At 34.5% G+C, this 25,504-nt stretch overlaps 2 protein-coding genes across 2 annotated transcripts; both read left to right on the forward strand.

Annotated features, from left to right (window-relative positions):
• The first annotated feature begins 3,728 nt into the window (after nucleotides 1-3,728).
• Nucleotides 3,729-4,331, forward strand: LOC128988491 (homeobox-like protein HDP1). Its single transcript, XM_054409825.1, is given in 2 exon segments — nucleotides 3,729-3,855; nucleotides 3,943-4,331. Coding segments are annotated over 2 exon segments (516 nt in total).
• Nucleotides 4,332-4,948: 617 nt separating this feature from the next.
• On the forward strand, nucleotides 4,949-25,184 carry LOC128990448 (uncharacterized). Its single transcript, XM_054412813.1, has 5 exons — nucleotides 4,949-5,421; nucleotides 14,894-15,034; nucleotides 16,856-17,016; nucleotides 17,804-18,292; nucleotides 23,733-25,184. The coding sequence occupies exons 1-5, from the start codon at nucleotides 5,314-5,316 to the stop codon at nucleotides 24,073-24,075; spliced, it is 1,242 nt and encodes a 413-aa protein (XP_054268788.1). The 5' UTR covers nucleotides 4,949-5,313; the 3' UTR covers nucleotides 24,076-25,184.
• The last annotated feature ends 320 nt before the right edge of the window (nucleotides 25,185-25,504 follow it).

The raw sequence follows: 25,504 nt of genomic DNA on the forward strand, positions 1-25,504 counted from the left end.
AACCACAAAGTCTAATCTGTCAAACTATTTAACAAAATATAAACGATGTTTAATTTTACTTTATTTTTTACGTCACGGTCTCCAGTACCCCTAATACAACACTACTGATGTGTTTTTTTAAGACCAACAAATATTTTCTAACAGGGGGAAAATATATCTACTATTAGGAACATATTTCTGTATAAACATTTTTTAACCGCAAACAGCTAACCTGCGACTATCTAACATAAGATATAAATTAAAATTGGTTTTTACAATACCTTGTGTTGTTGAGTCAATCGAGGTGTAGTATTACGATGGCATCACTGCAAAACGATAGACCCAGGACCGTACAACACTCCGCCGCTATGTCCAAACGCGAACTGTGTGGATACTATCCAAATCTGGGTACAGCTCCGCGAAGGTTGAGTAACAAGGTCGGACATGGCCGCGACCCTGACCAAACTTTCCTCCGTCCAACTAACCCAATTCCGCGGCGACCAGTGAGTCACCCATGCCACACCGCGCCGCGCCCCGCTGACCTTACTAGAATACTACACAGTACTGTTGACTATGAATTTAACTAAATCCATCATTTAATTGTATAAACTGTGTTTTACTCATTAAACAATTAAAACAGTACCCACATACGTCACAAGTGACGTACGATCAAAACCACCTGCTCTTACGTAATTTCCTCCGAATACCCTTTAAACTAATTAACTTTGTAACATCTGCTAACATCTGCCCGACAGCTGTTACGCGCGTTTCCACCAGGTCACCACTACTGGTAACTAATCACTTTCCACTAGATAAATCAAGGGAAAGATAAGAAGAGGAATACAGAAAACTTAAAAGCTGGAGGTACAAATTACAAAATGTTAAGTCAATTAAAGTAAATGACGAAGTATTTATTAATATATTTAACGTAACAATCTACAATTTTGAAACCATATAATATGTTCGTTGTGAAGTGTATTTTCAATGATAAAGAGTAGTCTAAAACTAGTTTAATACTACTGTACTGATATATGTTATTATGTATGTGTGTATTTTTTCGTCGTGATGAAAAATCGTTCATAACTCGTAACGAAAGCTATTTTTCGACACTTGCTCCATTATTCCCGCCTTCGGCTTCGCCCCTATGTGAAATAAGTCTCACATTCTCGGATTTACCTCACACTTGAAACTCAAGCGCGCGTCGGAAAATGCCACTTTCGGTCCTAGTAATGAAATATACTATTGCAATTTTGATAATATTTTGCTAGAGTTAATTTCAAATATAATACAAAGCTATGAGCAAAGGAAAACGCCCCTTTTGAATGTTGACCTTGTTATGATGGCAGATAACTGGGCTCTTTCAATGTTGACTTTGACTTTGATGTTCGAGCAAAGCTGAAGTTTGTTGGCAATTGCAAGTCTGTCCCCAGTGCCTAACGTGCTGTCAGTGTTGTTTATTTATTAATCTAATTACCTACTATTATTGAGTTTAAGGTATTTCTTAGTAAAAACTGTATTAAATCTAAAATGTTGTTGGTTGCAAGACACCGGTGTGAAATTATTTGAATTGAAATTGTACCGATTGTTCCCACTTTGAAATACAATTTAAATTTTAAAATAAAATATTCTTCTTAGGGATTCATTAAATAAAAACTTGTTCAAACAAATATAATAATACTTCGGTTTATTAAATCCTCATTTCCAAATACATTAATTCGTACTAAAATAGAAGTATAAAAATAATAACTCTGAAAACAAACAATTGATTTAATATACTCTAAATTTTTAATATAATATTTTCTTTATAATAATTTATTTACAATATATAATTAAACATAATTGAGCTTTTATGTTTGGGCAAGTTCTAAGGTTTTACTTTTTTTTACAAAAGGTTTTAATTATTTTAAATGATCGCATTGGTTGGCAAGGCAAGATTTATTTAGGTCTAATTATAATTAAAGTACATTTACTCACCCAATTCGGATTTTAAACAAATACGTTTCATAAAAAGGCACAACTGAAAGATTTAACTAATTACAGATTAAACAGCAACGATTACCGAGACACGTGGTCACCGGGCATTTATACACGGAAGATCAGCTGGTAGAGCATTCTGACAAAAGCTGAATTCTGATTGGCTGAAGCCAACCTTGCCTTACCATTGTCTTACTCAACTCGACTTGAAAGTTTTTGAAATATTGTGCAATATTGGTACAAACTCAAATCAATTTAAATGTAGCACTAACTACATTTTCTACTGAGATTCTTGATGCTATTGAATGTTCAGTTATATGTTAACAACTATTTGTTTGCTCAACTATCTTAATAATTTGTGACACGTTGTACAAAACATGCCATTTATTGATTTTGGGTTAGGAATAAAATGAGGAAGGGTTCATTTTAGAGGGGTGTGGGGAGTTGAAGAACATTCCCAATCATCAGACCTACATTTATTTTATAGTTAATGTATTTCAATATAAAAAATATATGAAATTTTCAGTGAACAACGACTTTATTTGAATTAGTTAATAATACCATCGCTGTTTACTTACCATAGTTATCTGGATTCAAATGCATTAAATACTTCGGGAAAACAGTCAATTTAACTGACTAATGTTATAAACACATCCAATAACCTCCCAATCATATTTCTTAAAATTACTACTATAGTAACAGTACTTCTAAGACTAGTGCTTTTTGACCACGAGAACAATTCAAACTCATTCTATCATCACTGATATTAATTAACGAAGTATGAAGTTGTGGGTGGAGGTATCGAAGTAGTTAGTTTGATAAACTGGCTTTAAAGAGATAATTTCCTTTTCTAATTTTAATTAAATGAGCAATCTAACTACTTTTAAAAGATCTGTCAAACTACTTCAGGATAATAATTTTTTTGCCACTGAACATTAGGATGTAGGCCTTGTAGTTTTAATGAAATTATTACTATGAGTTTTTCTACAAACCAGATATATTTATTACTATAGGCTGCACCCGTCTAAATCGACGGTTGCATTCAAGGCTTACGCTAATTCATCCAACCACAATAAATAGAGTGAAATTATACACATTTTTGAGCATTTAGCATTGTTTAGTGAGTAATACTTTAGTGGCACAAATATGTATTTTACAAAAATTTAAAATATTCAAAGTTGTATTTGATAGAACCTTGAATAAAATGTATAAATAATATATCTTTAATAATAGTTTGATGCATTCAAATATATATTTAAAATATTACCAAATAGCAATGCAAAATATCAATTAAATATAGGTTTTGAATATATAAAATGGATTCATAATATATATTGATAAAATAAGTATAGTATCTATAATATACATATTTTATACATTCATGTAAAGTTTGAATGTTTAAGATGAAGCATATCATCGATTTACTGTATACATTAATAAACGTTTTCTGTGAATGTTCAGTTTGGTTTAATGTTCAGCCATAAATTAATAAACCCGAAAGTTAAGTTAGGCCTGATGGACATCTGGCCGAGAAGAATACCTCAATTACAAAACCATTTTCCTAAAAAATCCGCTGCCTTAGAATTATGCCTCTTAAAAGCATACAAAATGAGATTTGAGGCTATTTGGACTCCGTCTGTTTATGCTATGATGTAGCAGACGACAGGCCGCTCTCATGAAATGAAATGAACGAAATGGACGAAATGAACGACATGAACGAAGTGAACGAAACGAACGAAATGAAAAAAATGAATGGAATGAATTAAATGAATGGAATGAATGGAATGAATGAAATGAATGAAATGAATGAAATGAATGAAATGAATGAAATGAATGAAATGAATGAAATGAATGGAATGAATGGAATGAATGGAATGAATGGAATGAATGAAATGAATGAAATGAATGAAATGAATGAAATGAATGAAATGAATGAAATGAATGAAATGAATGAAATTAATGAAATGAATGAAATGAATGAAATGAAAGAAATGGACGAAATGGACGAAATGGACGAAATGGACGAAATGGACGAAATGGACGAAATGAACGAAATTAACGAAATGAACGAAATAACCGAAATGAACGAAATGAACGAAATGAACGAAGTGAACGAAATGAACGAAATGAACGAAATGAAAGAAATGAACGAAATGAACGAAATGAAAGAAATGAAAGAAATGAACGAAATGAATGAAATGAAAGAAATTAACAAAATGAACGAAATGAACGAAATGAAAGAAATGAATGGAATGAAAGAAATGAACGAAATGAATAAAATGAACGAAGTGAACTAAATGAACGAAATGAACGAAATGAACGAAATGAACGAAATGGACGAAATGAACGAAATGAACGAAATAACTGAAATGAACTAAATGAACGAAGTGAACGAAATGAACGAAATGAACGAAATGAAAGAAATGAACGAAATGAACAAAATTATTTGAAAACTGATTAGTATAAGATATTATAAAGTGTTCAGATAAAAAACCAAAGATACTTTTTGAATACTATACAATAATGAATAGTATAATGTTACGTTTAATTGTAATGTCATACCATACTCATAACTTACATCCTTGTATTAGTCAGTTCTGTAACGTACTCGGTCACTCCATTCTGGCCTTCAACTTCGGTCTTCGGTAACGAAGTTATACAATGGCGTTACTGTCACTCAGACCCAGACAGCCAGTGTCACTTCACTGTGTAACTGCGGTGCCCGTTCCGAACCAGCAAAGAGTTACAGAGTTGAGTACACAGTGACAGTAACGTATTTTTGTAACTGCAGTGCACGTTCCGAGCAAGTTTAGAGTGCCCGGAGCACGTTACGTTACAAGTTCCAAAAATTATAGGGAGTCTGATGTAACCTATTATGGTCGTAACAGTTACATTTCAGTAATATGGTTACTTATCCTATTACGTTAAATAACGACCGACCATCTCTACTTGTACTTTTTTTTACTAGTTTGATAGTGTGATAGATAATGGCGGAATGGCGCTGGCGCTGGCGCAATTGTAGAACACTATAACAGCCTAATAGCCTAAATGGTTGAATATTTAATTAGGAATATTATTAGTATTAGTGTTAAATAACAATGTATTGTGATGATGTGGGCATGGGCAGCCTAATATTGAACCGGTGTTTTAAAGAATCTGCAGTGTCCGTTTTTTAATATGATAGGCCTAGGCCAAGGCCTAGTTTAATTTTCCAAAACTAGCCTAGATAACAGTTTAAATTAGGATCAAAGTAAAAAGGTTTGAAGGGCTGGAAGCTGTAATGTTTACTTAAGTTAGTACCAAATAAATTATTGTCTAAGCCTACTAAGAGTGGCGGGGATTGAATTCTTATTATAAAAAATGGAACATTTATGCAGGCTTTGCGGGTCCGAAGAAGGGATCAAAGTAGACATTTTTGAACATGGATCTGATCGTGCAAAGAAGATCAACAACGTTTTGCCTGTTACTGTGAGTTTACTTTAAGAATTTTTGATATGTGTAAAAAGCCATCCATAGACTTGGCAGTTAAGAGAATAGGCACCCCTAAGTTAAATACAAGTTGCCAGCCTATGGCCTATTTTGAATAGAAGTAGGCCTAGCTAAAGTTAAGCTATCTCTAACTTAAATCAGATGACTGCTTGTCATTAACTTAGCATAGGCTAGGGATGAGCATTGATAGGGGGTACACTTCCATATCTGTTGGCACAAACAACCGGATGAGTAGCCTAGGCCTAATTGATAATTCAATCCAATCGTTTAGTTAGTTAGGTTAGGTTAACCTTACCTAACTAACCAAATTGGTGTGAACCTGGCAATAACTAGTGCAGGCGCCATAAAAAATCTATTGTTGGCCATTTTGTGAAAAAATACGGCCACGAAACATATTACCGATCATGTCTACAGATAGAGGACACTTTAACGGACACGACAGTATCAACATCATGTACCTGGCGAGTAAGTTAGGGGGGGGGGGTAAAATCAGCAATAAGTAGTGCGCGCGAAATGTATCGCGGACGTATTTTTCCACAAAACAGCCAGCAATAGATTTTTTAAGGCGCCACAACACCTCAAACTCCAAACGTTCTGCAGAGAACATGCATTATATCAGAATAATATCATGGTAATTAAGTTATCCATAATGTACTTAGCCTAATAATATGACCAGTGGGAACCTAGGCTAAGATGTTGTTGGCTTTTGATCAGCGGAGGAATTTTGTTGAGTTTGTGGGAATGATCAGTCCGGACCAATCATCTGTACTTTTGTTGTTATTATTTATTCGGAAGTTGATAAGTTATGTACCCTACGGTTTTGTTCTTATTGATAATGAGGTTTATATTTTCACAGGCTGTTGTTGCTTGATCAATTGTTGATTTTATTAAATTAATATTGTCTGCTTGACGATTTGTTGGAACAACAACAGTGGTGTCGTCGGCGAAAAGTATAGGTACATTTTAGGTCACTGTCAAAACTAAAGGGGAGGCTGTTTATGTACCTATATGATGAAGAGGAAGGGGCCCAATATGGATCATTGGGGAATTCCTCTTGATATTGTTCTAAGAGATGATTTGGTGGTGTAAATGGTGTTATGGTGTTGACTTTCAATTTCTACATATTGGCATCTGACTGTCAGATAACTGTTATCCATTCTAGGGATTTGCCTTGGATATCTACATGCTGATTAATTTAGTTCTGAGGATATCCCAATCAAGAGTGTTGAATGCTTTCTGTAGATCAAGGAAGATTCCAGTGGCATTTTTTCTTTCTTCCCAGATATCGGTGATGTGAGTGACTAATTTTGAGATTGCAGTAGGCCTAGTGGTGCTGAGGGTCTTTCTGAAGCCATGTTGGCATACGGAGAGGAGGTTGATGGAGTCCAGGTGCGTAATAATTTGATTGTATATTGCTGCTAGGAGTTTGGAGATAACCCGCAGATTAGGAATTGGCTTATATTTGTTTAAGGGTCTCTAGCTTAACCTTTCTTATATATCAGATGAGTTTTAGCAATTTTGAGTTTTTTTGGGAGGAATTTTGGCCTGTAATATTTACTCATTTATTATATAGGCTAGGCCTATCTAATTGGTTTCCTTAATTCTTCCTGGCAAAATTTCAACATTTTTCCTGTTATTGTGTCAAAGCCTGATGAGTTATTTGCCTTTAGGCTCTTGAAAGATTGTCCAGTTCTTTTCAGTTATGGAATGAAAGGTATGCAATACTGGTATTTCATTGGTGTGGTCAGGCATTTGTATCTGAAGTTCTATCCAGGTTTGGAGTGGAGAGGGCAAATTGGGTAAAACTAGTCAACGTTCTAAAAAAAATATTATTTTTCCAAAACGTTCGTTTTTTAGTGCTGATTCCAAAAATGATGATTAATTTTTTGCGGAAACGTCCCGTTTTCCCAGAAAACAGGAAAAACGGGAAAAATCTTTTTTTGCTCAAAAGCCATGTTGTAGGTACTAAAATTGTGCGGAATTTCCTCCTGAATAAGAATAGCCTATGTAATGTTTATTACTATCAAGTCAAATATCACCGGAAAAGCAGCCACATAGCGCTAGCATTGAGGGTGACTCTAAGCCATTGTAGAATGCAGGCTTTATTTTGGGTTAGGATTAATTAGTTAGGTTAGGTTAAGTTAGTTTAGGTTAGGTTTTGGGTAAGTTAGGTTAGGTTAGGTTTTGGGTAAGTCAGGCTAGGTTAGTTTATCAATAACATGAGTTACCAAACCTAACCTAAAATAAAGCCCGCATTCCACAATTTTAGGTTCGTTTACTTACAATTCTCATGTTATTGATAAACTAACCTAATCTAACCTAGCCAAACCAAACTCAACCTAACCTAACCTAACCAAACTGAACCTAACCTAACCGAACCTAAACCAACCTAACCTAACCAAACTTAACTTAACCTAACCTAACCAATCCTAACCCAAAAAAAAGCCCCCATTCTACAATGGCTTAGAGTCACCCGCAATGCTAGTGCTATGCGGCGGTATATAAGTAGCCAGCGGCCTCTTTTCCGGCAATATTTTACTTAATATTAGATATTCTTGTTCAGGAGGAAATTCCGCACAATTTGAGTACCGGTACCCACAACATGGCTTTTGAGCAAAAAAAGATTTTTTCCGTTTTTCCCAGTTTCCGGGAAAACGGGATGTTTCCGCAAAAAATTAATATCATTTTTGGAATCAGCACTAAAAAACGAACATATTCGAAAAAATATATTTTTTTAGAACGTTGACTGGAATTCTATAGTTTTACCGCAAAGGTATTGTTAAAAATATTACAGATGTGGTAATGATCGGAAATGGTTTCATTGTTAATATGTAGGGTGATGTTGCTTTTTCTTGCAGTTGTTTTATTGCGTTCTGTATTGATGATATTCCAGATTTCTTTGCTCTTATTATATCAGCTTTACGCATTCAGTTTTGATTGTGCATTTTTCTGTTATTTATGATATCACGATCATGTGCTGCCTTGTGCTGTAAAAAATTTACTTTATCCTGGATCAGACCAGGAGTTGGTAGGCTATCTATCCTGCGCCTCTTGTAGATTGCCTCATAGGGTGTAGGTGTGGTCATTCCAAATACTGTAGGCCTACTATTAAATAGTATTTTTGTTGTCTTAGGCATGGTTTCATAAAAAATAAGTTGAAAATTTGTTAGAAAATTGTTGTAGGTGTTGTCTATTGTTGTTTCCCTACTCATACTGCTCCAATCAATCTTGTGCAATTTTTTTTTTTTTTTTAGTCTATTTAAATTTTTATTTGGATAGCTTCATATAGATTTGTATGTAGCACCAGAGTATTCCAATTTATAATAACTAATAATTTCACAGGTTTGGAGGTGATGGTCTGATATCATGTTGTTATGCGTGTTTACCTTGATATTTGCTCTTTGCTCTTTGGATATTTGTGTAGCATCCGTCAATGCTACTGACTGTAGTAGGCGTGACTCGTGTGGCTGAAAGGGAATAGGCATAGCATCTATGTTGAAGTAATAAGTCGTTGAGTTCTTTTACGCGTGGGTCCGGGTCGTCAGCTCTCAGAATATTAAAATTTGTGTCACCTAAGATGACATTTTGCTTTTAGTTTTACTACGGTAGGCCTATATGAAGCAGAAATTTTTTAAGTTTGTTGATGAAGCTATCAGTGCTTGCCACTCCCATTGTGGCTGTTTTGGTGTGTTTTAGGCCTAATTTACAGCATAGGGTACCTAGGTACTCTTTGCTTGTTGTTTACCTAAGCTCAGTGGCGGCTGGTCCATAAGGACTCTGGGACGGAGTCCTCCCATTTTCAACAAAATAGTAAAAAAATAATAATAACATACTTAAAAATAATTTGTAATCCTACATTCAATGTACATAAACGTCAGTAGAGTCAATGTTATTAGGACGGGTAGTAGAGGACGCTACATGTTTTTGCAACAGGTAGTACACCGCGACGCAGTAGGTATGAGTCCAAACTCCCATATACACTGCATGGAAATATTCGACCAATCACAGCGCTGCATCAGGCTCTAATGCAACAGATAGGCCTATAGGGCGTTTGGGACTCCGTCCAAACAGTAGTTTAAACTGTTGCCACAACAAGCGCTGAGCGCAGCGAGCGATCTCGATCTGTCAACGCAATTATTTAGAGATCAGTCAAATCGTGAATACCACTGTAGTTTTGTGAGGTTATGTTTATCATGCCGTGCCGCCGGTATTCTATAGTTGTTAATTAATTAATATACAGTTGTTGTACCTCTGTTTCTTTTCGTTAGAAGTGTAGTTAAGTGCGAATAATTGATCAATGAATTCAGTGAAAAACATTTCTATGAAGTATGGCAGTGGTAAGTGGTAAGTTTTGAACAGAGAGTTGAGTTAAAGCTGCTAGACCCGCCAAAACCTGATTTAGTCATAACCTAATCTCAAAAATCATGCAAGAGTAGAAAAGGATTTTCTAGAAATTTTTACAAATTTTAACAAATAATTCTGAGAACAACGTAAACACACCACTACTAATGACGCAACTCCAGAGTTACTCACGATCAGCGGCAAAAAACCTTCAAAATAAGAGGGAGCCAATTTCTCTTGTTTATTCATGCCAATTGATTTACCTACCCACCATTGAATGCGTATACGGGCAGTTAAAAATAGAACAGTTTGTATCCTAAAAAGTGTCCTAACCCAATGTTTAAATAACTGGTTTTTTTTACTTCTATCTAACTAAATTCCCCGGTATCAGTAACCACCCAAAAAAAACCGTATGCGCCCTCCCACTAATTTAACCCACCAGCCGCCACTGCCTAAGCTACTAACTTAACCTAAGATGGTAGGCTATTCCTAGCTTGAAAAAGGCCTCTGGCCCACTTGGCTTAGGCTACTTGCATCGACATACCTAGAAGCCTACTAAATTTAGCCGTTCCGCAGAGAACATGCATTATATCAGAATAATATCATGGTAATTAAGTTATCCATAGCCTAATAATATGACCAGTGGGAACCTAGGCTATAGCCTAGGCCTAGAAGTTAGTAAACTGTAATTTATAACTTATATCATTGGAAACTAGATTTTTACCTGTTAGAACAATGGTGCAGAGTATTCTGCAGTGACAAAAGTTATTGCCTGAAGTGAAGAAGCTTTAGGCCTACGTACTGAAAAATGCAGTACTTGGAGAATCATATTAAACTGAAGTGACAACGTCATCATAGTCTTCCGCGATCGCAGCAAAAGCCTGGACACCTTCCGCAGTTTGTAGACATTATCGTTGTCTCCCATGGTCATAAAAATGTCATCGTAGTCTTCAGCAATCGGCGACAAAAGCGTGAATTTTTCGAGTGTGTGAACTTTGCGGACGCGTTTTATGATATAGCTTGATTTTCTCGACTTTGTGCTTGATATCTCGAGCTAGGCTCAAAAATCAAGCCGCTGTTGTTTGCACACCTCTACAGATTATAAATATAGTTAATTTCCGTCTATCTTATGTCCTGAGTAATGTGGGCGGAATGTTTGCTCAATTGCGAAACGTTATTTTACTTACACAACCTAGGTGAGAATTCATCTAAATTACCAGAAGCCTATTAGCATATGAGGTTATTATTAGCCTACCGGATAATATAGGTGCCTTTGTGAACATTTTTAATTTTGATAAGTATATAATTTTCTTAATTTATGACATGACCTCCTAAATCGTAATATGGTCAACCATCATTTGTAACACAAATTAATAGTAGGTACTAAGTTAGCTGATCAAATATACATTTTTGTTGTCATCGACAGTAGGCCTTGGGCCTAATATGGCGTCACTTTACTCTTTCCATACTTGGGAATAATGAATAGAAATTCTAGCGAATAGCACTATTCATTAGTTTTTTTGGCTAACTTCTATTTTATTTGTTTGTTTTTAAATTAACTAACTAATAACTTCTATCAGTTACTTTTTACGGGACTAACTAATAACTTCTAACTAGGTAGAATTTTCAACTAACTTTCCCAATTATGCGAAAGCATCTCAAATACTGGTTATTTATTTCACGTGATCAGTGAGGGTTGCGTGCGGCCGTGAGAGGTCAGTGCCCTTGTAGACAAACAACGCGGGGGGTGGGGAAAGAGAAAGTCAAAGTCCAGTTGCTTTGGAATGCAGTGGGCCTGTGGAAGGGTAGTGACGGCCATTATCAACACCCCAAGCACTGATGGGTGGGAAGGGGAAATGTTTGTTTGGTGATTGATATATCATCTCAAGTGTCAAAACATTGTCATTAGTTGATGTCCATTATCTGACAAGTTTTATGTCATTTGTTTATGTTGTAGTAATGTAAAATGTGACAATGTTTGATTAAAACACAAGTACCAGGAGACCGATCTTGCTCGAGGTGTTTGATTTGTTTAAGAGGTAAAAAATAGAGCTTATAAGCCTACAAATATTTTCGTCTTACTACGTTTAATTAAGTAGTAAAGTCAATTTGTTTTTGTTAGACATCCACTTATCCTCAATTTAGTCTACAAAACTTTTTAATTTGGACGATCAATCTATAAAATGTCCACAATAAGCTTCAATCAATATAAAACTCATGATACATAACATCTGTTATCTGACGACCGTTATTACATTAAGTCACTGGGATCGTGGAACGTTGCAACTATAATTATGGGATGGTGTAATAACGCATCAATTCGTGCGGTGCATCGTCGAAAAATACAAATCTCCTTGGCCTTTCCTTTAGATTTTTCGTTCAATGTCAGTGTATATTGTTTTGCAGTAAAACACTTAATGTAATTATCCCTTTGGTTAGTAAGACATCATACAATGCAAATGTATTATACAAGCACTTTTCAATAGCATTAAAATTGGAGGAAATCGTAGGAGCCATTTTTTAAATCATGTCTTGCGCAATCGTTACTCATATTATAGTATATATTAGTAACCAAGATGTGACATTAAAAAATACTTTAAAACAACTGCCCAACAAACAACTAATTTCTACTAAAACTAACTTTATTTTCTAACAGTTAGTTTTTCAACTAACTAATAACTTCTATCAGTTACTTTTTAAACTAACTAACTTATAACTTCTATCAGTTACTTTTTAAACTAACTAACTTATAACTTCTATCAGTTACTTTTTACGGGACTAACTTATAACTTCTAACTAGTTAGAATTTTTGACTAACTTTCCCAACTATGAATTCACTATGCCGCTAATACAAATGGTACCATGGTAACACAAATGGTATACCAATTATGGTGGTGAGGTAAATAAAGTTGAAGAGGTTATGAGAAGAGGATAGGTAGCCTAATGTTGATTAATTAGTCTTAGCTTCTAACATGATTCTTGGTCAATAATGTTCCCGTTAAAATAAATTTTGCCGTGTTAATAATATAAATAGATTTGGCTGATTATGACTAATTACACTTAACTTAGTCCTCATTCAGGCATGTAAGGATTATTAGGTAATTCTTTATGTAAATTCGAGACCGCATTACAGTAAGTTCTTTGAAGGTGGGTTGGATTAGGCTTGTAAAGTTTAGGTTATAATTAACTGATTTGTTAGTTTAAATGTTATCTCTTGACTGTTGACCTAAACTTAACCTTACCTAACCTACCTTCAAAGGACTTAAGTGGTGTAATGACGAATTTGCATAAAGAACTACCTACCAATCTTTACATGCCTTTTCTGACATCAAAAAGAATATTTGCAGAAGGTTAGGTTTGAACAGATTTTTACTGGTTTTTAGGTGAGTGCACCACACTTTTGAGGTCTTTTTCCACTTTAAATAATTTCCCACGGATTTTTTTGTTGTAGTGACAAACTCTGATTGCCACGAGTCCCCTAGATGTCGTAACCTTACGTAACAACGATTTCTCCTTATGTATTTTGAGTGCACTATGCATTTTAGGTCTTAAGTTTATATTAAGTACTAGCAGAGTACCCGTCCTTCGTACAGTCCAAAAAAGTATAAAATGCTTACGGTATTGCAGTTATACCCGATCTTTGCGTTTGCGGTGTGAGAAAACACGGTTTGAGAAAATTTGCTTCCTCAAATTTAGGGTATGCGATAGTATTACACATCTACCATAGCCATAATGTTCTACTACTTCACCTACAAAATAGAGAAAGATAGATTATTAAAAATTTGCAAAATATCATAAATTATTCATGAAATTAAAAACATAAACATAACTGTAAACAATCCTACTTTGACAGTTCTCATTGTGTATCACAGTTTTTTGTTGCTGCTTAGTTCAAATTGGCTGTTTTCATAAATAATGAAAAAAATAATAGTGCTGCACCTTGTTGGTAGGACGGTAAATCTTATAAATTTTTAATGGTTTTGCATATCATAGAACCCACTCTTTTAGTTGAAACAGCTGGCTAAATTCTTTAATTGCCTTTAAATATGAATACTCATAAAGTTAACGTGGGGAACTGCAGAGCCACTGGGGCGGAGCCCAGAAGGATTTTTGAGATAAGAATATGCCTATATGTTAATCGGGAATGTGAGCGATCATCATGCCAAATTTCAGCCCAATCCGACCAGTATTTTTCGTGTATACTTGTCACAAACATACATACATCCATACATCCAAACTTTCTCATTTATAATATTACTAGCTGTAACCCGCGGTCTTTGCCCCGTTTAACTTCTTAATTTTCAAGATTATCTCGTTCGCATGGCTCAATCACGTCCTGGTTGAAGTTTGTTAGCTACGCTCACTCACCTTTAGGTTGGAGCTCGTTCGCTACGCTCACTCACCTTTAGGTTGGAGCTCGTTCGCTGCGCTCACTTGCCTTCAGGTTAGCTCGTTCGCTACGCTAACTCGCCTCCAGGTTGAAGTTCGTTCGCTACGCTCACTCACCTTTTGGTTGCAAATTAGCTGTAAATGTAAAAGAAATAATAGTGCTGCACCCTGTTGGTAATCCTTGTAACTTTAATGCTATTGAACATCATAAAACAGAACCAACTTGTTTAGTTGAAACAGCTGTTAAGATTCAATAATTCCATTTCTCATAAGGTTAACATGGGAAACTCCATAGCCACTGGGGCGGAGCCCGAAAGGATTTTTGAAATAAGAATATGCCTATATGTTAATCGGGAATGTGACCTATCATGATGCCAAATTTCAGCCCAATCCGACCAGTATTTTTCGCGTTCACTTGTCACAAACATACATCCATACATCCATACATCCATCCATACATCCATACATCCATACATCCAAACTTTCTCATTTATAATATTTTATAATATTAGTAGGATAAGTAGGCTTTGTACAAAAATTATTCAAAAATCCAATGTGTCCGTGGTCAAGAAATTTACTTTAGTTAGGCTTACCTAACTAATTTGGGCCTAGCGAAAATTTACCTCAAGTAACATTTTTTAGTTATAGGCCTATTATATTCTTTATAAAATACGTCAACTTTTTTTTAGTTTTATCTAATGATTTCTTTGATTTTTTTTAGGTGCTGGAACATGATTCATTCCCTAAACAAATTTGTCACCACTGTTCATACAAGGTTGAGCAGTTTTATGAATTTTACATCAATTCAAGTAAAACTCAAGAAATGCTAAGGAACAAGGTTCCTTGGCTAAAAGGCAAAAAGGTATGTTTCATCTTTTATGCTACCGTTAACTTCCATCTTGGCATGTTTTAAACAGTAGTAACTTGCCAAAACATGTTTCGATATAGTACATTGTCATCCAAGCAGTCAAAATAATCATCAGTCCTATTCATGAGGCACATTAAATTGCGTTTAAACTAAAACTAAACTATGAACCTGAAAAGAAAAAATTACATGTTTTTACAAAGCTGAATATTAAATATTAATCAAAGAAAAAGGTGGAATTGCCAGGCTACAATAAAATATGAATAAGAATATTTATTTTAGCCTACGTCCCTAAGTCTTGGGTTCCACAAGGATCACATTTGGGTCCTGTCCATTTCACCTTTTTCTAAATTAGGTATAGGACATTGTGGACCACCTGAATAAAAAGTCTGATTTTTGCTGTTGACATCCACTTTACCATCTATTTTAGCGAATTTCTCATATAGGGAATAAGCTATTACTGTAGGTCTCATGGTAAGACCTGGACCCGAGACCGATTTACTTTTTCATTTTGAGATCCCTAGAGGCCAAAACACCACCCGTTCAAATTCCTATATATTTATCTATGTATCCGTTAGCACGATAACTCAAAACAAATAAATGATCCGATTTTGATAAAATTTTGTACAAACGTGTAAACCTACGTTTATTCGAATGATCGGACCATGGGGAAACGGGGTTTAGCAGGGAGGAAATTGGTTTTTCTCCTTTTGGACACTCAAAACATAAAATTTCTCAATTTCCCTCTAGACCACTCCAAAGAGCCAAATACCAGCTCCAAAAAACAAATAATTTAGTATATGGAAGGTTTTTTGTACGGTTTCAGTACTGGTTACAGAAAAATCTAAAAAAATTTAATTTCAAATTCCCATGTTATTTTATGAAGAATAAGTAAACAAATTTTTCAAGATCCGAATCCGGATCCGGTACCGACATTTTATTGGATCTGCCCATCACCAGTATAAATATATGCTATATTACACAAACAATTAGGGAAAGGTCAAACTTAAATTATTAATGGTCACTGTAATAATGTATTTTAGATTAATAACTGTAAAAAGGCTAATGCAGGACTAAGAGATTGACTAAAACAAATGGTTAATAAACTATAGCCAACAACAATAACCAATTTATTACTAACAGACACTCATAAATTCAATTTGATTTGATGATAACAACAACAAACTCTTCTGCTTCTAAATGTCTTAGTCGCCTTGACTCAGGTGCTCTGCTCTCTGAACAGCCTGAAGATGGATTATAGTTAGGCAGATATGGGCCGCTCTCTCCTTTTACTGTCCTGAAAAAAACTGGCCTTTCTGACTGTTTGTTAGACAACACAACTACTCTATCTCATGTTAATTCCATTTGTTATCTGGATGTCAATTCCTCTTCTGAACTCTCTCCTGGTGCACATATTAACTTCATTATCTGCAAAATATCGTGCATTCTCGGATTTCTCGTCAGAAGGGTTAGAGCAAGTCTGAGCTTTGTTGTTGTAAGGCATGTTTATACTGCCTTCTTTAGACCAGTTATGGAGTACAGAAGTATATGCTAGTTTGGTTACAAACATTTTTCTATTAAATTTGTTTAAACTCTAGAGAAAACATGGACCAAATATTTATATTAAAAAAGTTCAAACTATTCTGTTCCTACAACATAGGTATCCCTTGATGTTTCACATTAAAAAGGGCTACTAGTTTTGTTCTTCATTATTTTATGTTTTGTTATAAAACAACCTAAGCACCTTTTTACAGGAGGACTGTTGTATCCTTCCTACGAATATCCATTGATAACATTTATAAACCATTACCTTTTCAGGTGACCCGCAAGCCTGTCATGGTTCCTCCAATGGTGACAGTCCCTAACCATCTAGTGAATGTAGTGGCTCCTCAAGCAGACAAAACCATTCAGTTAAATGGAGAAGGTGATGAAGATTATGCAATTGTGATTGATGACTCTCCCAATGATGATTCTACCAAGTAAGCTTTGAAGGGGTCAGCATACATATATAACAATTTGAACAAATACTAGAGGTGTGCGGATATACAAAATTTTGGGTCGGTTTCGGTTTGATTTGGATATCCGTAACCAAACCGAGCCCTAATTTGATATCTGATACTATCCGTGAAATATCCGACATTTCCGGATAGACTGTATATAATGTCGTTTGAGACAGAGGTCAAAATATTCATAAGGTTACTTAAATCATCATTAGTTTCCCACAACGTATTATGTTTTGTGTTAATTTTTTTTGTTTTTTTTTTACTGTCAAAGAAAATCGAGTAGGTATAGGCTATATTGTATTTTCTTCGGTTTAGCCTAAATTTTTTATTATCCTTTGTATTTAGCAGCTTGCTTGTGATAGAGGAAGAAGGATGTAATTTATTTAGTAAATTATCTTTTAAATAATTGAAGAGACCAGTTACTGCTATAAGCACTTTATGTAACCTTAAAATGTGGTTCGGATTCCACTATAAACTGCAGGTCCCTTAGTTGCCATTAGCTGTATTGGCTATTAATTAACAGCTGAGTCTAAGGAATATGTCGGCCTTAGTCAATAACAAGGCTACAAGATTGTGCCATTCATCCTACACTCATCTCCATTCATACTTGGCTTAAAATACCTACTTTGTATGGTCTCCATTTCAAGTATTAATTAATTCATTAATTCATTCATTTGAAGTATTAATTTTTGTCTCAATTAATTGATTTGATTCTATATAACAAATTGTTATTTCTATTGTCAATACGATGCTATTTTTTCAGCGGCGCAGGTAGTGATAACACGGCAGATGAAGAGTCAAACAAGACTCTAAACAAACGTAAAAGAACTAAATCCAAATCCTTATGGGAAACGAAAAAAAGGAAGAAAAGAAGCCGTAAACCTTGCAGGATTGCAGAAGTCTTTTCAACTAATGAAGAAGCTTATCAAAACTTGAACAACGAAAATGATCCCCTCCATCAATCTCTGGTTGAAAGTATGAAGAATAAGTCATTGAACAATATCGTTGAAAATAGCTCCTGCACTGTGAACAGCCCCAAAAGTGACCGGAGTGTTGAAAAGGGAATACTGACGGATGACAATACTGATAATACCGACAATATAGCTTTACCAAAATATATCTTGACCACCAAACTACCTCGCGTGGGCAATATTTATACCTGTGAGAGATGTGGTACAACGTTCCTTAATCCACAAGCCGTTACCAAACACAGATGTGGCAACCAAAGTCAAAGTCCAGTCCGAGAGGAGAGGTAAGCAAGCCTCTTACGTCAGACCTGACAATCATACTGTGTAAAAGATTTTAGCGTAGGATTTTTAATAAACCCATTTTTATTATTTTTTTTATATTTAGAATTACAGTAGAACCTCTTGTAACCTTAATTAGGGGAAGGGAGGTCATTTTGGATGATTTAAATCTTAATTTAAAATTAAGGGGGGTTTCTTCCATTGAAAGTGAACATAATAACAAAACTAAAGCACATGTTAAATTGATACAACACTTTCAATAACTAAAACTTAAACCTCATATACAAATATTTACATGTAGATTAATTTTTCATTTTCAAATCCATTTTCTAGAAATAATATCTTGCCTCCGCTAGTAACAGGTTAGCTGGTGTCTGTTTCCATCTTGCAGGTAGAGGTTGGAAATCAGTTTTAGATGTTTAAAATCTTACAAGAAGGTAGTGTGTTCGTAGTTTGCTTTTTTAGCAGCTAAACTTAATCCTGAATCCTCTACCACCCTTCCTCTTTCTCTTTTTTTTTTGTCTATGACACATTTAGTTAATCTAATCAGTATCTCTTTTAAAAGGGTTTTTGTTTAAACGGAGGTTCTACTGTATTCCAATCAAAGCCAAATGATGAAAGTTACGTTTGAAAGAGTTATTTAAATTAGGATAGACTATTATGTAAGCACGGGTTTTGAATAATAGTTATTTTGTCAAACTGCTGTGAACGGCTGTTTTCAAAATATGCAGAAAAAGTAAATTTATGGTGAACAGATTCAACTAGAATCAAAGATGCTGGCTGTTTATTTTCAGTTTTGTCTCAATTTTGACTTTGGCCACTATTAACTGAAAAATCAGTTTCTGTTATTAAATAAATCATCGTATAGGCTAGTTATTAAAATTTACCTGTGGTATCATTGTGTCATTTCTAATTTCTCTACAGTTTAGGTAATACTAAATTATATTTTCACAACACTTTGGTCGATATCTAGACTAATTGAAAAGTTAAAATATTAAATCAATTTGGAGTTTGAATTTTTATTGCGTTAGGCAAGGTTATAGCCTAGGTTAGAGCGAATGTCATTTAAACTTTTATATTTATTCCTTTGACTATGTTGTTGTAAATTGGTACATTTTGTTAACTTCAAAAAATGTTGCAGTATTATAAAAAGGTAGAGATCATTGCATGGGCCATTATATCTACTTGCACTTATTTTCAAAAGAGTCAATGTAGGAGGGACGAGGGAGTACCCTGAAATAACCGGGAATAAAAAAAATACTTGTAGGCCTATACTTACAAATTATTTACACTGTTGCTTTGTTTCTGGGTCCTATCCCAACCATAGCACCTCTACTTATAACCAGTAATAATTATCTTTGACAGAAAATTTAGGCCAGTATGAAGCTGTTGTTTCAAAGCTTGACAAGTTTCCATTTGCTGTTTTTTTATTATTTTATTGTCATCCAGATCCTGAAGAACAAACTTGGCAGCAACCCTTTCTCATTCCCTAATCTTCTTTTGAAATTCATTGAACTGATCTCCAAGATAATCCAGTTATCTCTGCTAGCTAATTGATCTATTTATTGACCCAGATCCCAAATTTGTTCCCCATTATTGTCATTTTTTTGTTGATGGATGTCCAGGACGAGGTTTGAGTACAATGGACCACAAACCACTCCATTTTTTTACGAGTAAACCACTCATACACAAGTTTTCCCCATAGTGTCATTTTTATAGTTAGCAACTTTTTTAACTAGTAGAAAACCAAACCGCACAGCTGCATATTGTTCAGTTTTACTTGTCATAAAAAAAAAACTGAAAGATGGTGCCAACAAAAACTGTCACTATAGACAAACAAAACCAGCCAGCTCAACAGTAGCAGTGGCACCTACTTAAACTGGCAGAAAGTTGTGCTATACACGCCTATCTAAGTTTTACTATGTAAGTTTTGCCCATCGGAACATTATTCCAGTTATTTTTGGGTACCCCCTCATATGCTCTAGTGATGGATTTTGAAATTCATAAATATTGTGTCTTTAAATGTGGGTATGTATATGTCCTATTTTGTTTTAGTCATACCTCTTTGTAATACTTTTTTACACCATTTCAAAGTATGTAAATAAAAGTTATTTGTATGTTTATTTTATAACTTGTTTTGTTTTATTAATTTCACTCCTGAAAAAATCTTATATTAATCCAATATATTCAATCATACAAGTTAAAATATGTAGGAAATAATTGCCTAAACATAATATGATGATGAGTTACATTCAACTAAAATTTTATTTGTTAGAATATTTGGTTTGGATTTCAGTTTTTCTGCTTAAAAAGAAGTTTGATTTTTTAATACAGTTTGTCGTTGGTGTATTAACTAAATTGGGGTGCAAAATATGTCGTAGGTTTTTGGTTATAGGGTTATACCCAGTGCTCGATTTGTAATAAATGGAGTGCCGGAACTGTAACCTATTTAATGTGATTTGTACCTATTTATGCCCATATTTTTTAACCAAAAGAGAGGTACCCCATTCCCGCACAAATCATTGAGCACTGGTTATGTATACCATTGACTATTGGAGGTTATTCAGATCAAACAAGTGTTTTAAAAGTAATTCTTATTTACTAGGGGTTCAAGCCAAAAAATATTTATTTTCAGTTAAAGAATGCTATAACTTTAAATATAACCTCCACTGTTGATCTCATATTGTTCAGATAAAGTTAGGTTGAGCTATAATACTAAAACTAGTGATGGGTCGATTCGGATTTTGATTCTTTGAAATTCCATTATGTGTAAAATCTTTCCGACGGTCGTGTAGGCATCGTCATTGTCTCCCGCGATCACAGCAAAACACTAAATAGCCCACGGAACATCATCCTCTTTGCGATCATGACAAAATTCTGATAATTTCCCGCGGCCGTGTGGACATTGACATTGTCTCCGCTGTCTCGACAAACCCCTGCAATAACAGAACTCAATCATTGTATTCCACGATTGCGGCCAAATCATGAACATCTCCCGTGGCCATATAGATATTATTGTCGACTTCCGCGTTTGCGGCTGGATTTTGATCACTACCCATGGTTGTTTGGACATCGTCATTGTCTCCCGTGGTCACGGCAAAATCCTGAATATGCCCCACAGTATCAGAAACATCATTGCCTTCTCCGATTGCAGCAAAATTTCAATAATTCTCTGCGGTCTTGTAGATATCATCCTCGTCTCCCATTGTCACAGAAATATCATCATCATCTTCCACAATGGTGGCAAAATTTAAATCATTTTCTGCGACCATGTAGACATCATTCTCGTCTCCCACGGTCACGGAAACATTATCATCGTCTTTCAATGTCATGGCAAAATTTTTATCATTTCCAACGGTTGTGTATACATTGTTATTGTCTCCTGCGGTTACAACAAAACCCTGAATAACTCACGCGGTAATGGAACATCATCATTGTTTTCTGCAATGGCGGCATTAGCTTTTATTTTCTGATTGCGCGGAACAACATTCAGAGATCTACACCTGGATCTTCGCAGAAGATTCAGGGAATCGGTATCAGAATCGACTTTGAGCGGTCGATTCTTTGAGCTCCTGATTCCAAAATCAAGAATTGATTTTTGGAATTGACCCATCCCTAACTATAACTATACCAAAATTGATATAGGTCAAAACTAGTTATCACTGTAACGCACAATAAATAACTAAATTGGGAATATGGCCCAAGAAAGGCAGGGCTTACTGGAAATGTAGATAATATGACTATAAAACTATATTGCAATTTAAAAACACTCCAAGGGCAGCTATCTTAGAAAATGTCCATTTAAGGCTAAATTATGGCTTTTAGATTGCTGTGAAATTGAGACATTAGTGATCTAAAAGCAAAGAAATTCTATGTTATGGCTCTTGCATACAATATTGCCGGTGTAATTCTGTATTTTATCCTGGTTTAAATTATATCAATGATTTTAATTCTCTTATAACGTGTGCATAGTAGTATATTCCAAACACTAGGGTCTGAAGGGACTGGTTTCTCTATACAAGCACTAGTTAATCCACCTTTGTCTCAGTCTGAAAATAAGCTCAAGTAGAAAAGACTTTGTGACTTATGTGATGAACAAAAATTTGTTATACTGCACCATTTTAATTATGATGTGTTAACTAAATCGCAAAACAATAATTTTGCACATCATTTATCTCTACAAACAGGCTAAAAATGGTTTCCGTGTTATTTTGTTATTATAAGACCTAGTCTCACTATTTTTAATATGCAACATATAATACTCGTCGTAAATGCAAACTAAAATCAATCAAATATTGTTTCATTTACATTCGTACACATTTTAACAAAGGGTGATCTTGATAACTTATTGAAGTTAACCATGATAGATGATGAGCTTTGATTGATTGTGCAGAATTAAACTGTATGCTTAGTCACTTTGTTGGCTATTTACACAACCCACTTGCCTCAGAACATGTGCCTGAGGTGCCTGATAAACTGCAGCATCCTTCATAAGTGGTTATACTGGCGATTTTCCTCACCTCAGTTAGCTCATAGTAAAACATGTTAGCTCCTTGCAGTTAAACAGAAGATGATGTGCAGTCTCCTAAAACTGCCTAAACCTAATTTAATGCTGGCTGCTCATTTTCATGCATATTGTTCTCAAGTGCTCAAGATGTTACATCTAGTAACCAAGGCATGTGATCTTTTTGAGTTTCCATCTGTCTAACCACAAAATATTTCATGTGAACTATCTGAGACAGTAGCTTGCTTAACCAAAGATGCGGAAGCCTAATCATGTAAGAATTAAAAAGTAATTTTAAAGTTGTAAGAATTCTGTTTCCTTTTTTTACATTGAGCTTGCATACCTGGAAATGCAGAAGTAGGTGGTGAAAGATTCCATTAAAATGCTATGGACCTTTGAGTCCTAAAGCTTATGTTGTGTTTAGCTGCTTGTCAGCCTCTTCATCATAAATAATAATAAATAAATTATAAAAATGTCTTTATTAAGTGTTTCTCTGGTACACCAGCTTTTCAGAACAACTTGCTCACTATGCTAAATATCTTATTCAACAATCAAATATACATAGCAATTTTAAAATTTTTATATAACAATTCAACATATCAATTTGGCCGTTATACACATAGACAATCATCTTCTATCCCTGTTATCTAGGTATTTAGCAGAGGATTACATGTGAATCCGAACACAGGGGCGCTGTGGTAGTGGCTTGGGCTAAAAAGCCAGACATTGCTAGTTCAAGACTGGCTTGCACTGTTATATCACTCAGTGGAAGTTTTGATAAAAAGAAGGAAAAAATAACCCATTAGTGATTTTAAATCCATACTACACCATTTGCTAATTTTACCTCCCGTGTTTTCAAGGATTTTTTATATGATGTGTGTAAACCATTAAAAATACTAGGGTAAATATCTTGTGTTGATGGTGAAAATATATGTTTATAGGCCAATAGAGACCTCTCCACAACATCACCCGGAAGACTTAGAAAGAAACACAGTCACTTTTTACTATTGTAGTGAGTGTAATGACGTGTTCACAAGGCAGTCACAGCTCATCTCACACAAGAAGAAGCACAACATTCAAACGGAGTCTTCCTCAGATGACAGTTTCAAACCTTTCAACAGACGTAAAAAACATCACAAGAAAATGAGACATAAACGAAGACTGTTAGATTCAAATCACCACAAGAACAACACATATGAGAAGACTGAATCTGACTGCATCAACTTGGATGCTGTCCAATCAAACATCACCAGACATTCCCTCCTGTCCTCCGACTCAGAATAAGTAGTCAAACTACATCACGATTTCGCAGGTCGAAAATCTTCCAAGAATAACTAAAAGTAAAGACTTAAGTTGAAAATGTTTATCAATAAGAGTATGAGTACCTATAATAGTTTTAATGTTTAAAAATTATGTGTAATCTCAGATTATTATGTTTGTTACTTTGATCATATTAATATGTATCTTAATCAATGTTGCACCAGTTTGTTAAATGTTTATTATTTTATCACTGTTTATTTATGTTATTTTTATTTAAATAGAATGTCAAAACTACTAACCTTAATTCGTCAATTCGTAGTAGTAAAAAATGTTACAGTACTACAATAATATGATATACTGTATAGTAGCCCAAAGTAATAAGCACAAATAAAGAATGTTCAGTGAATCAAAACTTAATTACTATGAGTGTAAAAATACAGTGTGTAAATTTCTAAATTATGGTTTAAATTTTACTCGAGGAAAATTCCTTTGCTGTTTAAATGTGGCATGAATATAATATAAATATAAAAGGTAACATTATTATTAAAGGTCAGGGGCAGATTATTTCATTAGGAGCTACTACATATGAGTATTAGGAGTACCTACTTTTTTTACCACAAAGGAAATATAAAACACACTTTATTTCCGCTTCAGCTATATTTGATGCGTTTGCAGCCAGTTTGTCCACTCTTGTCATTACTTATTGGATTTTGATTAGCATTAGTCCTATTACTACTTCTTTCTAATTAAATTTAAATAACAAATTGAGTCCTTTATCCTAGTCAAAGACGAATTGAGGTTACCCTGTGAATTACTTTTAATAATAATGGGGTAAGTGTAACCAGGGCAAGTGTAACCGCAGCTTATCATTTAAGTTTATAGGTGCTGATTGTAAATTCAAACTCGAGGTTTGTATGTTTTTGTTAATCAGAAACAATGACACTAGCCTACTGTCAAGCTATTACAATTCTACTTCGTAAAGAATTTTAATTGTTTTAACAATTTTTTATTTTAGTTACTTTTAATGATTCTATGTTGATTGGAAAAATCATTTAATGTACAGAACATTTTATGTACAGAATAATTTATGTACAGAATAGTTTTAACAAATGTATCAATATTTTTGTTTTAATGTTTTTGTTATCTTAATGAAAGAAAAAAATATTTTTAATGGAAGAATAAAACATTTTTCATAATAATTTTCTGGTGTTTGTTTTCTTATCACATTTTTCAGGGGGTATAGACTTGCAACAGCTTCATATGAGATTTTCAGTATTTCAGTGGGCTATTGTAAATTATAGAAATACTGAAGAGAACTTCAGATTTAGTGAGAATACTTTTTCCCATTGGTTTTAGCGAATTCCCCAGTAAGCTTTTACTCTAGGTCTTATGGTAAGACCTCTGGACCCGGGATCGATTTACTTTTTTATTTTGATGCCCCTAGAGGCTAAAA

The sequence above is a fragment of the Macrosteles quadrilineatus genome, unplaced genomic scaffold (genome assembly GCF_028750875.1).
Source record: "Macrosteles quadrilineatus isolate MER2022 unplaced genomic scaffold, UCM_ALF_1.0 Scaffold_3__2_contigs__length_128488019, whole genome shotgun sequence".
In the NCBI taxonomy this organism is placed as follows: Eukaryota; Metazoa; Arthropoda; class Insecta; order Hemiptera; family Cicadellidae; genus Macrosteles; species Macrosteles quadrilineatus.